The following is a 12,356-nucleotide window of genomic DNA, read 5'->3' as shown; positions in this document are numbered from 1 at the left end:
TCAGGGGAACTGCTGACTGGCAAAAAAACCAAACTGTCTGTCCCCCACTCCAGAAATATGAAGCACTAAAAACTGTGCACTTCTCTTTATCTGGTCAGTTATTCCTTTCCCCACACCCTGTCTTTTTCTGTCCTACCCATAGATAGAGGCGAAAATCTCTTCTGGGTATGAATTAGATATGAATTAAAAGGCCCTTTGCCTTTTGCTTGTGCTTGCACCAGGGAAGGTGCCCCCAGATAGCACGATGCAGCCATTGTAGTAAAATTCAAGGCAGATGAACACCACCACCCCAAAGCAGCACAGTCGGCACGCCTCAGGGTAGTGGCAGCCAAGCGTGCCATGGCAACCAGCCAACCGATGACACTGGCCAGGAGCCAATTTGATTTATTTTTGGCAGCCTGACACTGCACGCCACTGTGCCAGTCTTCGATCACAGAAACGATAAGAGGTGACCTTCGAAGGCCAAGGGGACAGACGGAGCTGAAAGAGGATCTGTCCCTGGGCTGGAGGGGCACTGAAGTGGCAGATGTCCCCGCTTTCATGGATGACCATCGCAGTCACACCAGCAACCACCAGTGCTGTGTTTGCTGGGGGAAGACTGGGAGAAGGGTTGAGACCTGGCAAATGTGCTTAAGTCTATGGAAAGAGTAAGCAACAAGAGAGAGAGAGGTTTAAAGATATGAGGGAGTAATAGGATGAAGATGGTAAAAAGAAAACACAGGCTTTCTGTCAGGAAATATTTCCTGTCCGTGGGTCTTTTTGTACTGTGATGATGTTCTTCAGAGGAATATTCTTTAAGAAGGAAGCAGCTTCCTGCTATTGTGGACATTGTGCTATAGAGGCTATTGCAGAGCACAGCCTGGAATCCTTGGAGAGATGTACAAGGAGACCTATTTAATCTTTTTTGCATTTCTTTCTTGGATGACTCTGGGGTCACTCAGCCAGCTGTTCAGGTTTGTGACTGGAAGGCTGATATCATACCAGAATAGGAATTCAAGAAAAATCTATATTCATTAACATTTTAAAGAGGCTATCAGCTTGACTCTGGCCACACACCTCCCATGTTTGCTTTCTGCAAACATTGCTAAGCTTGAGTGCTACTGCATGCATACTGAGTAAGTACAAATGGATGCACATACTGGTCTGGAACACTTGATCACTGAAAACTCATTTTTAAAAATACATTTGATTGTAGATTTTCCAGCTTCCTCTGTTGGCTGGATGTTTACATAAGTAATAGTATCATGTGCAAATGCATATTAAATTGTGCATTTTAAATGGCCACTTCAAATGATGTGTCCATGAATGGCTGGCCACTTCAAATGATGTTAAAAACGAGAGCATGGGGAGGATACCTGAAAATTATTCAGAATATTGTGTAGAAATAAACCATTTTTGTCCTGAGTGACGACTCAAAACAGGTGAAATAAATGAAAATTAAAATCAAATAGATTGCTACTATAAATGTCCTACTTCTATCCATTAGAGCAGATTAATCTGAATAAAAATAGAATGTCAATTCAAGGCAGAATCATTCTTGCTTAGGAATAAGGCATCCCAGATCTTAAATAATAGGGAACTAGCATTCATTATCCTGTGTAAAGAGGGCCCCAAAACACTGATTCACCCTGCCTTATTCTAGCCATTGATGTTTATACCTTTGCCCAAGTATAAAACCAGTACAAGTACAGCATGCAACATAGCAAATTATATTTCACTAATCACATGACATTTATGTTGCCATTTAACTCATCCTATAAAGTAAGAACACATGGCTGGAGACCTGGACAACTAAAAGCAAACATGGACAATTCAATTTCAAGGCTTAGTTCTAGAAATATCTAAATAGGCAGAACCCTTTGTAGTTGTGTACAATCAGTTCAGACTTACGCTCTTGAAGGCTGCTCCCCTTGCCCATCCCTTAAATCGCAAATGTCCTGCATGAGCTCCTCTCCAAGTATTTAATCTGTCCTTTTGTGTATCTGTTCTTCCCTATCTGTCCGCTTTTGCTGAGCAGGAATAGAGCTGCCTGAATTCCCAGGTTAGCTATGAGGCTTGGAAGCTTAATTGGAGAGTGGGAGTTGCAGGTTGTGGAGGAGAAGTAGTGGGCCAAATGAAGATGATGTTTTTTCATGAAATGAATCATGAAGAAACATCTCTAAGTACAAGACTGGGTGCTGAGGCTCTCTAAAATTTACATCAGGCTGTTTATGAACATCAAGGTGATATGCAACATTTTTCCCCAACAAGCTAATGAATGCAGGCTGCCCTGTTCGACAGAGTATTTCATGAGTGTGGAGGCCAGTTTTGCTTGGTACTGCCTCTTAATTGAGTTTCATGTGGAGCCTACCTCCAATGTTACCTTTTATTTTTTTTGTTTATGTTCTATTTTTTTGATAAAATAAGAATGATCAAGAAAAAGAAAGAAAAGTATCCCCAGATCTTTGATGCATTTTCCATTCAGCTCAGTATCACAATTTATAATCAACTCTTCTTTATGGTTTGTAAACATTATATGTTTGTCAAAAAATGTCCACTTTTGCCTCTCAAAACTCTTCATCCCTTCCTGGAAGGGGAAAGGGAACTGATTAACCAGATTTGCACTCTGTTAACAGTGAGGAATTGAAAATACCTCCTAGAGTGACTTTTGGTATCCAACCCTCTCTTCTGTCCTCCTTCACTGAGCTGTCAGGGCCCTTGATCTCTCTTTTCCCTATCTGATTCTCTTGCTACCCATGTCTGAATTAGCTGACATGTCTAAAAGCTTCATGCAAGCTTGCCTGGCATGGGTTACTCTGACTAGAAACCATACAAGTATGCATATGGATGAAACTATAAGCGCTGCTGATATAATAAGATGTTCCTGAGTAGGATGTGATTGTACTAAGAATCTCATCCATACACCAGCAGATGGAAGAAAGGCCCTTTTGACTCCAGGACCATCCCACCAGCAAGGTCTCCTGCAGAACGAGAGAGCTTTTGTTTTGTGAGATTTTCAGCTTAAAGTTGAAAGCCTCCAGTGATGTGGCCAAGTTGCCCCACTGGGATGTCTGTGTGAGTGTGACTGAGAAGGTTCATCACTATCTTTAGATTATGCAGAGCTTGGGGAGCTCTCCCTCCAAGCCTCCCAGCTGGCAGACACTGTCCTGCCACCATGGAAAAAAGGGCTGACGGCACCTCCATCTAGAGGAGCAGGAACCTCAGCAGGAGCTGTGGTATTTCCAAAAGCTGATTGGAAGCAGGAAAGAGAATACTAAGCACGAAATTAATCTCTCCCACCCCTAAAAACTGGCAAGGGGATTCCCTCGTTAACTCTCCATCCGATCCCCACACCAGCTCCTGCTCCCAGGAGACCGAGGCAGGTATCCACTCCTGGAGAGCCCCGTTCCCTAGTGAGGCGCTCACTCACCTGTCTTCTCTTCGGTTTGGCTGCTCTCCACTGTCTCCATTTGGGGTTGCGCTGTTGCCTTGGCAGTAGCATCCTCTGCGGCAGGGGTGGCGGTGGCAGTGGTGTCAGCAGCAGGCACGTCGGCTTGTTTAGGCTCCTCTTTGTCTTGGGCTTCGTCAGCCTTCAAGGACGGCGAGTTATCAGTGGAAGCTTTAGTGGCACTTTCCCTTTCGGGGGCAGCGGCAGCAGCGGGCTTTTCCTCTGAGGAGGCAGCAGGAGTGGCAGCCTGTGGGGCTGGCTGCTCTGAGCCCGTGTCGGCGGCTCCATCTCCTTTTTTCTCCTCCGCTGGCGCGCTGCTGTCTTTGCTGCCCTCCTCCTGCTGGGCACTGTCAGCGGCGGCTGCTTCTGTGGCAGCGGCAGCCTCGCTTTCTTTGTTCTCGGCCGCTCCGCCGGCAGGGCCTTCCTCCTTCTTGTCGGCGGCATCAGTCTCAGATGCTGGGGCATCTCCCTTCTTCTCCCCCTTGAGCTTTTTCCTCGTTATGTGTCCGCGGAAGCTGGCCTGGATTTTGGTGGCTGCCTTATGAGCTTTATCTTCTGGTTTGATGCCATCTTGCTCGATCTTTTGGTCTCCGTCCTCATTTTTTTCAACCTTTGAAGAAGAACAAGGGAGGAGGGCAGAGGAGAAAAGAGGGAGATAAGTTAAGGTTTCTTCAGGTATAGCAGATGCTCTAGTTATATTGAGAATATCCCAACTTTCCCCTCCTGCTAATGAGAGAAAAGTTTCAAAACAGCCTTTCCATTTGGTATGGGTTTGGAGCCAGGTGGCCCTAATTTCATCCTAAGGCTGGACAGACATAGGCCTCCAGCCAAACCTCCAGCCAGATGTTTGTAAAAGGAATTTAAAACCCCCCATCATCTCTGTCAGCAATGCTGAGAGCATCTTGGCTGTGTGGAAAGGCTTTCACCAGCTGGGTTGTCTCAATTCCCATGATTTATTTTCCCATTCATTTTGAAATATACCAATTTTTTTCCCCTACTCATTTTCAAAACACTCTCCTGAGGGAGATTTTCACAGTCCTTCCAAATCCACCTCTGCTTTCAAGTCGGCGTTTCCTTTTAATGACACCTTGTTTCACAGGTGTGTGACTCTAACGACACCGAGTGCTTTGTCTTTTATGGCTTTTTGGCTCGGGTGGCCAACAGAGAATAGGATTGCTGCCTGCCCCGTGCCAGACACGCACGGATATTCACAGGATGTGCTCCTCACAAACGCCCCGCCCGCACCGCTCCAAGCCTTCGCTCTCCTCTCGTGGTTTCACTGAAGGATTAATGGGCAGATTAATATCACTCTTTCCAATTTCAGCTGGCTATTATTATTTCTTTGGCTGTTGGGGGGAATTCAGCCTTACAACAAAGAACAGGCATTCCCCGTGTTTTTTTAGACTTAAATTGTGCATTAAAGTCTTAAATGGGACCAAAACAGAGCCTGTGCCTCATGCTGGTCTGCTGCAGAGAGATAATGCTCAGCTTATAAACCTTCACTGAATCCACAGGACAGACCACGCTTCACCCCAATAATTTAGCAGCCCTTGGGCAAGTAACAGCTCAGCTGCATATTGATGAAAGGACAGTGTTCTATTAATAGTCCCATCGGGAAGCATTCAAAAGACCCATGTGGAAGTAGAGCCACCCATCTCTTTGCTGTCTGCACCTGGTTTCCATCACTGGCTCAGGTCGCAAAACAAAGAAAACAAGCTGACTGGGAAAGACAGAAGCATTTACTCCTGCATGGGAAGAGGGAATCTCTCCTTTGACCATTGCAACTGAGATGTGCCAGATGGGGAAAGGTCCCAGGCCAGAAAAGCAGAGAGGGGGGATAGCCTACAAGCATGTTCAACAAATATGTGGCAGGAAGAAGGGAGCAGAAGCCACTGGAAACATCATGCCTGTGGAGAGGGGGAAAGAAGAGTGGCCACAGCAGCAGCAATTCCTGGGAAACAGATTGGAAGTGATCATTTCCATAGCACAAGACAGGGTCAAGCACACGTGGGAGTGATGCTCAGCCAGGGAAGCAATCTGGTGTCCACTGCCTCGCCAGAGATGGTCCCCCTATGTCCCACTGGGTCCCCATTGAGCACAGATCCCCCCTCCTAGCATTGGTGCCCATCATTCCTTAAGTGGGTATGGTGGCCAAGGAGAAGCAGCCCCAAATCATCAAGGCAAAAAGCCACCCCACACAGCTGTGCAGGGATGTGGATGGGTCTGTATAGAGCAGGAAGTGAGATGGGAGGGGCACAGCATGCTTAAGTAGGGGCTGGAAAAGGCTGTGAATGAATATGCAAATGACATTAATACACATAATTCTGCACAAGGAGTTTTTGCACTCCTGACCATGCCCAGGGACAAAATGGTTGTTGCACCAATCATGGGGTGAGCATTATGTTTACGCTTCCCCAAGTGCAATAAATGACACAGTATGGAAAGTGGGCTTTTTGTGTCTGTCACAGCTTGTCAGAGAGCAGGTGATGGTTATGTGCAAAGATGATACAGGCACCAGCAGGCTGCAACCACTCATGTGCCTTGCACAGATAGCTCAACACTGTTATTCAGCATCTGGTTAAGCCTTTCAGCCTACTTCAGCACAAGGAGGTGGAAAGAAATTGGAGGTATATTTAAACTAGCCAGATAGTGCACAGCTCCACACAGGCTCATCCATCCTGTTCCTTAGACAAGTTTTGCAGCGTGCAGTAAGTCCTGTGTTGCTGTGGCAACCTAACTGCTTATACCTGAACTAGCTGGTTTAAGGAGATCTTGGATATGCCAGCATTACACTGTAGCCACAGCAACATGAAAATAGACTGGTACTCCTTCAGAGAACTGTATAATGCTTAGATGCTGTAGCTTTGACTCCTTCTCCCCAAGGACTGAGGCTAGTTTTAAACAGCTGCAAGGGTGGGAGACTGGAAAGACAATTTAGATATAACTACAAGGCCTTAAGGCTCCAGTCCTGAAAAACCATTAGTGAATGTGACAAAATTGTTAATCCCTGGAGAAACAAGGAAAACATTGACTGAAGGGAGATCTCTCTTGCCACTGGCCCTGCTGCTCTCATATCCCACATAATTCCTACACCAACCAAGACAGCTATTACAGGTCATGGACTGCTGCATGCCTGACTCTGACTCCAGAGCTGCCCTGTCACCTAGGCTATGCAGCCTGTAAAGGTTTATCTCCTTCCCCTGCTAGCCAGAGCCCAGGGCACAGTGAGCCACAGGGTTGGCCCTGTGTCCCTGCCAACCCCTGACCTGGCAGGGGATGGGAGAGTGCTTCTCTCCAGGGAGGTCAGACCAAAATCTCTCCCCTGCACCTACAGCACAGCACAGCTAAAAGGCTCCTTTGCTATTCCAGTGACATCATTGTCCTATTCTCCCAGTTGGGAAAACATCCATTTGAGTTCTTGCCAGATCTCAAGTTGTGCAACTGCAAAATATATTTCCAGTAGGATGCTTTCAGCATAATTTCAGATACAAAAGATAAGAAATATGAGACTGGGGCAGAGGTGTAATTCAAGATGAAAGAAATGTACTAATAGTTTATCTTTGCCAACTGTGGCCCTCTGGAATCCTGTTTCTATTCAGTCCTTTCCCCGTAAAGCATCCCAGGAATTTTAATTTTTTTTTTTTTCAGGCTACTGGCCTGCAGCTACTTCTGGGGTAGGACACGGTATCCATAAAGTATGTATGTCATGTTGTATAACAACGGGTTGGGTAACAGACAGGTTGTTCAGGGGGAAACTTTTGTTCACACAAAAAAAAGCCCCATGGGCTTTTCATCTGTGGATTATGTGCACAGCAGATAAACCTTAATTAAGGAAGCGCTCAAAAATAACCTGTATACAGCAGAAGCTCCTGGAAAGCAATTTGTCTTCCTTGGAAAACTAAAAGGGTGAGTCAGGCCTGCCAGGATGCATTCAAAACCATCTCAGTGGAAAACAAGAAAGCTGTCTATCTATCTCCCAAGCATTCATGACATCTTGGCTGTAGTATTATGGTTAGAATAAAGTGACTATTATTACTGGTGTTTGCATGGAATCTAGAGTTCCCAGCCAGGAATCAGGTCTGGTAGGGATGGGTTTCAGATACCAGTATGCCATCAGCCCCCTCCCCTTCATTTACACATTTATGTGTAAAGTAAGCTCACATTAATGCTTAATACTGACATATTCATGGTACTGTTAGGGTACATGCAATGTATTCTCATTTTACACTGAGCAAATGTCCTGTTTCATTTGGTTTTAAACAAATTATGGATCCTGTAATGGCAAAAATGTATCACTGAGTGAGATGGATGAAGAGCTAAACAGACATTGTCAAATACGTCCATTTTTTATTCAGACCACCCTCACATATCCAGTGAAGCCAGTGTGCAAAGCTTTGCCTCTATGAAACACACATTTATTTCCCTGTCCGCACAGCACACAGCATCTTTCTGGTCCTAGAGGGATGATCCTCTCACCATCCCCATCTGCCTGTCTGCCACACCTCCAGGTTTCTAGGACATCCCTTCCCAGGCAGATTGTTCCTGTAAGTGAGAATTTCCTTGCTATTACGTAGCTGAGAGAGTAGGAGATAAGAAATTAATGTTAAATCACAGATAGGGCAGAGGTTAGTTCTTAGGTACCAGGAACATAGAAATTTCCTGGAGCCATGACAAGAAGATTTCTAATCTCTGGCAGTTTTTACACCTTCCACCTCCAAACTCACATCTTGCAGGGGGAGGCGGGATGGTGTCAAATTATGTCAAAGAATTAAGGAAGTATTACTACAACCTCTAGACCCTTTTAAATGTCTCCTGTGCTGGTATTTCAGGAAAAGAGGAATGGAGAACTTAGGTATTTTCTAGATGTTCCATGTGTTTGCAGCCACATATAGGCACAGAAAGAACTGAGTGCTTTGGTCCTTGCTTGCTGTTAGTCCACTTGTGTGTGTGTGTGTGTGTATCTCATTGCCTTTCCTTGGAAAAATAATCACATTGTTTTGTATTCTGAATGCTGCGGTGGAGAAACCAAGAAAGAACTTACTGTTTCACTGAAAGGGGTTTGAATATTACACAGCTTCCTCTGCTTCTCTCTCTAGCTCTCCTTTTCCTGGTGTTTCTCTGCCCTCCAATATGTAGCATGTATCAAGCTCCTTAGTGTTCCTCCTAGGATCAGGCTGCTGTATGCTATAGCCATGCCATATGCTCATCCATCACCCTGGTATCCTGCTCCTTTCTGCCCTTAGTTAGGAGTTCCTCTGGGTGACACCAACTCCCAGAGCCCTTTGATACACGTGGCCATCTCCCAGTATTCTGAAAACTGCATGTGGGGAGCCCAGATTTAGGACTTACACACCTTTCACCAGACAAGGCATCAATACCAGCCAGAGCTTGGATACCGTGAACCACTGATACTTATCAATAACCCACTTCACCCATTTCACCCAAGGGAAATATGATACATGATTGTTATTGGGAAAAAAAACCAAAAAAAACACTCAAACCAAACAACTGTGTTCTTCACACAAAGAAACAAGGGCCCAAAGTCATTCCTGTCTCATGACACCTGTGCTAAAATATGTGTGGAAACCTTCCCTTCAGTTATTTAGGTGAAGTAGTGGTGAACCACCCAAACATCCGTGCTATTTGTGGGGTTAAGATGCATCTCAGCCCATGCTCTGTTCTTGACTAGAACACAATGTATGTTCTTACTCATGCTACTCAAGGCCACTTGGGCCTAGATTCACAAAGAAATTTAGGCATCCAACTCCCAATGATTTCCCAGGATTGAGTCACCTCAGCGTTTTTTGTGGGTCTGGCTCCACATGACCTGATTTGTTTCAGAGACAGCATTTAAGGAGCAGAATGTATTAAAAAGAAAAAAAAAAAAAAGACCAGCTGTCTCCCCAGAAGGAGTGAAGTATGGACACGTGAAAGAGAGAAAAGACTTTCACGCTTTGGGAAGTGAGGAAGCAATTTAGCACAAAGAACAGCTTTTTTTAACCCAGTTAAATGGTGTGAGGACACCTGGCTAGAGGATAGCACCTGTCAGCACAACCTGTCTTCAAGGCGAGGAAACAGAGTTCCTTTATTTTCCCAGGATGACTACCGTGATGGTTGGTAAAACACCCTTGAGAAAGAAAAGGTTAATTCCTCCCTCTGAAGGCCTAGGCAGGATTGTTCCCCAGGGTATAACTAGCAGGGTTTCAGCTCTCCAGTTTCAAATCCTCTAACAATGGGGTTTCCAACCTTTCCTCTACAAGTTCCTTTTATATGTAGGAAAATTCCCCTCTATTTTATGGTGCCTAGATTAAAATAAAATTACAGTTGGGCTGATGGATGTTATTCACTTGTGTAAAATGGCTGCGAAGAGGAGACAATCTAAGCTACACCTATTTAGATATTTCTAGTGAGCCTTCACAATAAATTCACACTCTCCTCACCTGTTTTGTGACTCTCTCTTCTGTTTGTCACCCTGTTTCTCTTAAGCTGGTGGTCAACCACAGTGTCCTGTACCACCCTGAAGCTCCAACAGCTCCAGCAGCTAAATGGAAAAAAGGCACTCACTACTGTTTATGGTGCCTTTGCAGGCTGGGTGAGAGAAACTAGAGCCTTGTCCCTGAAGGGGACACAAAGTGGATGATGTTCAGGATGATGTTCATGTTTCTGGAGCAAAGAGGCTCACAGGAGAAAACACTTGCTTTGGGTCTGGTCTGGGGTCTATGGAGCACTTTGGTGGTTGTGGGGCACAGGCTGCACTCACTCATCTTTCAACTCAAAGTGCCCAGAGTCTCAGAGACAGGAATGGACAGGAACTTGAGAAGTTGGTGCTTTTATAGTTCATGCCAGGGGTGTGTGTATACACCGGGATGTGGCCTAAGAGTATGAGGGCACTCCAGGGCACAGGGTCTGTGGGGACTGTGTCAAAGGTCTTGAGTGTTTGGCACAATCAACATCTATGCTCTTGCCTGAGGTTGGATCCTGGTGTGTACTGTACTGTCAGTTGTGTCTAGTCTCCTTTTTGGAGGGAAATACTTGTGTCACTCCAGATGGAACCAGTCAGCAGGCATTCAAATCAAGGGATCAAAGCCTAGAAAGGAAGCAGGAAGGTGTCCAAGCTGACAGTGTAAATCAACTCCCAAAATAGCCCATATTGAAGAAATACAGCAAGAGGACCAGGTGAAAAATTTCCCTTGAATTATGCTTTGATTAGAAAAGTCCCTTTAAAGAATAGGTGATTTTCTATGCAAATGTGCTTAGATAGAAATGCAAGCTTGGATGTCACTGGACTAAAGAGAAATGCTATCTTTTTAAGCTCAAATTACTGAGTGGTTTGGTTGGTTGTGTTTGGGGCAGTTTGGGCAAGGATGGCTTCTGCTGTGTGGACTGCTTTGAAGTAGCACCTTCAGACTCTGAATCCATAGTCTGCTGACCATGAGCAGGTAATGAAACACAGAATTATCAATGTGTCTCCCTTCCAACCTTTTCTATCCCACTCTCTCTTTTTTTGTTTTCCTTGCTTGCTTAATTTTAGACACCACTACATTTTTCAGGGAATTATTTGCTCAGTTTTGGACTCCACAAAATTTTTCAGGGAATTGTTATTAGCCTCTGGTGTCTCAGAGTGCCTGCCCCCATGAAAGCTAGACACATTTGATTCTGATCTAGCTGCACCCGGGGCACAGAGGCTAATTTCCTGCTCAGACTTGCTCCCCTGAGATCTTGGGCAGGCAGCTGCTGAGATTCCCCAGAGTCCAGGCTTATGCAGGGTCTCCAGAACGACTGCCACAGGAAGCAGAAGCTTATGTCCTGCTCCTAGCCCATTCCCCCCATGGCAACACAGGGCATCCAATCCTTCAGGCCAGTCAACAGCACTCGGCGTGGTGTTGCCTGCAAATGTGCTGATGGTGCACTTGATCCCACTGTTTCTGTCACTGAGGAAGACATTAAATAGCACTGGTCCCCATATGGACCCCTAAAGGTCACCACTTGTCATCAGTGTCTACAGGGCCTCCACGTTGTTAACCACTACCCTCTGGAGGTAAATGTCCAATTCCACACCCACCAATGAGTCCTTCCATCAAATCAATCTCTCCAGTTTAGAGAGAAGGATGTCAGTGGGGACCATGTCAAAGGCCTTGCAGAAGTCCAAATGGTGAACTCTGTAGCCCTTCCCCTGCTCACTGGAGTAGTCACTCCATCACAGAAAACCACTAGGGTAGTCAGGGGGGATTTGCCCCTTGTGACACCACCACTGCTTTACACCTAGCACCTGCCCAAAGAAGAAAAGGTGGTTCATCTGCTGAGCTGCAGCTAGAGCTGGGGTGAAACCCTGTGGCTGCCACCTGTGCCTTCAGTAACACACAGCAATTAAACTTCAGGAGGGACAAAGGTGTGTATCCCAGCTGAAATTACAGGGTGAGCTGAAGAAAGCAGAAACCAGGATTTCTGAATGGGATCTGGCAAGGGCAGTAAAGTAAGCACTGCCTTTCTTACTGTTCCATAAACCTACTGGTCATGCCTTTGTCTTTTGTTTTTCCAGTCTTGAAAGAGAGCCTAGCCCCAAGCATCACCTTATCCAACAGTTTCTCCACTCCCTGAGGAGCACTGAACAATTTTTCAAGTCATCAGATCTGCTCTTAGCAAAACCCAAAAAACCAGAGTTGTAGGTCTACATGATTTGATAGACTGGCTTTAAAACAGCTCTGCCTAAGATATCCTTTCCCATAGCCTCTTCAGCTTTAGTTCCAAATAGACCAATCCCACAACCCTGTTGCAGAGCTGAACTCCGTGTGCCCCATGATATTGTATCCCCAAAGAGCAGCAAAGGCTCCTACCTGTTGGTACAGACTCTATCTTCTTACTGGGGCAGCTGGCTTTTTCTCAGCTTCTGGTTCTGGTGGATTCAACAGTCCTCACTGGAATGGCCTCT

At 45.6% G+C, this 12,356-nt stretch overlaps 1 protein-coding gene across 1 annotated transcript in view; it reads right to left on the bottom strand.

Moving 5' to 3' along the window:
* GAP43 (growth associated protein 43) overlaps positions 1–12,356 on the bottom strand; it is a 53,645-nt gene that overhangs the window by 19,525 nt on the left and 21,764 nt on the right. Inside the window, exon 2 of the mRNA XM_063419951.1 lies at positions 3,410–4,037. Within this exon, the coding sequence (XP_063276021.1) occupies positions 3,410–4,037 (628 nt within the window). The remainder of the gene's footprint in view (positions 1–3,409; positions 4,038–12,356) is intronic.

Source organism: Prinia subflava, chromosome 28, assembly GCF_021018805.1.
Source record: "Prinia subflava isolate CZ2003 ecotype Zambia chromosome 28, Cam_Psub_1.2, whole genome shotgun sequence".
NCBI classification, from domain to species: domain Eukaryota; kingdom Metazoa; phylum Chordata; class Aves; order Passeriformes; family Cisticolidae; genus Prinia; species Prinia subflava.
Note: the sequence above shows the minus strand (reverse complement) of the source record. Positions and strands in the feature narration are given on the sequence as shown.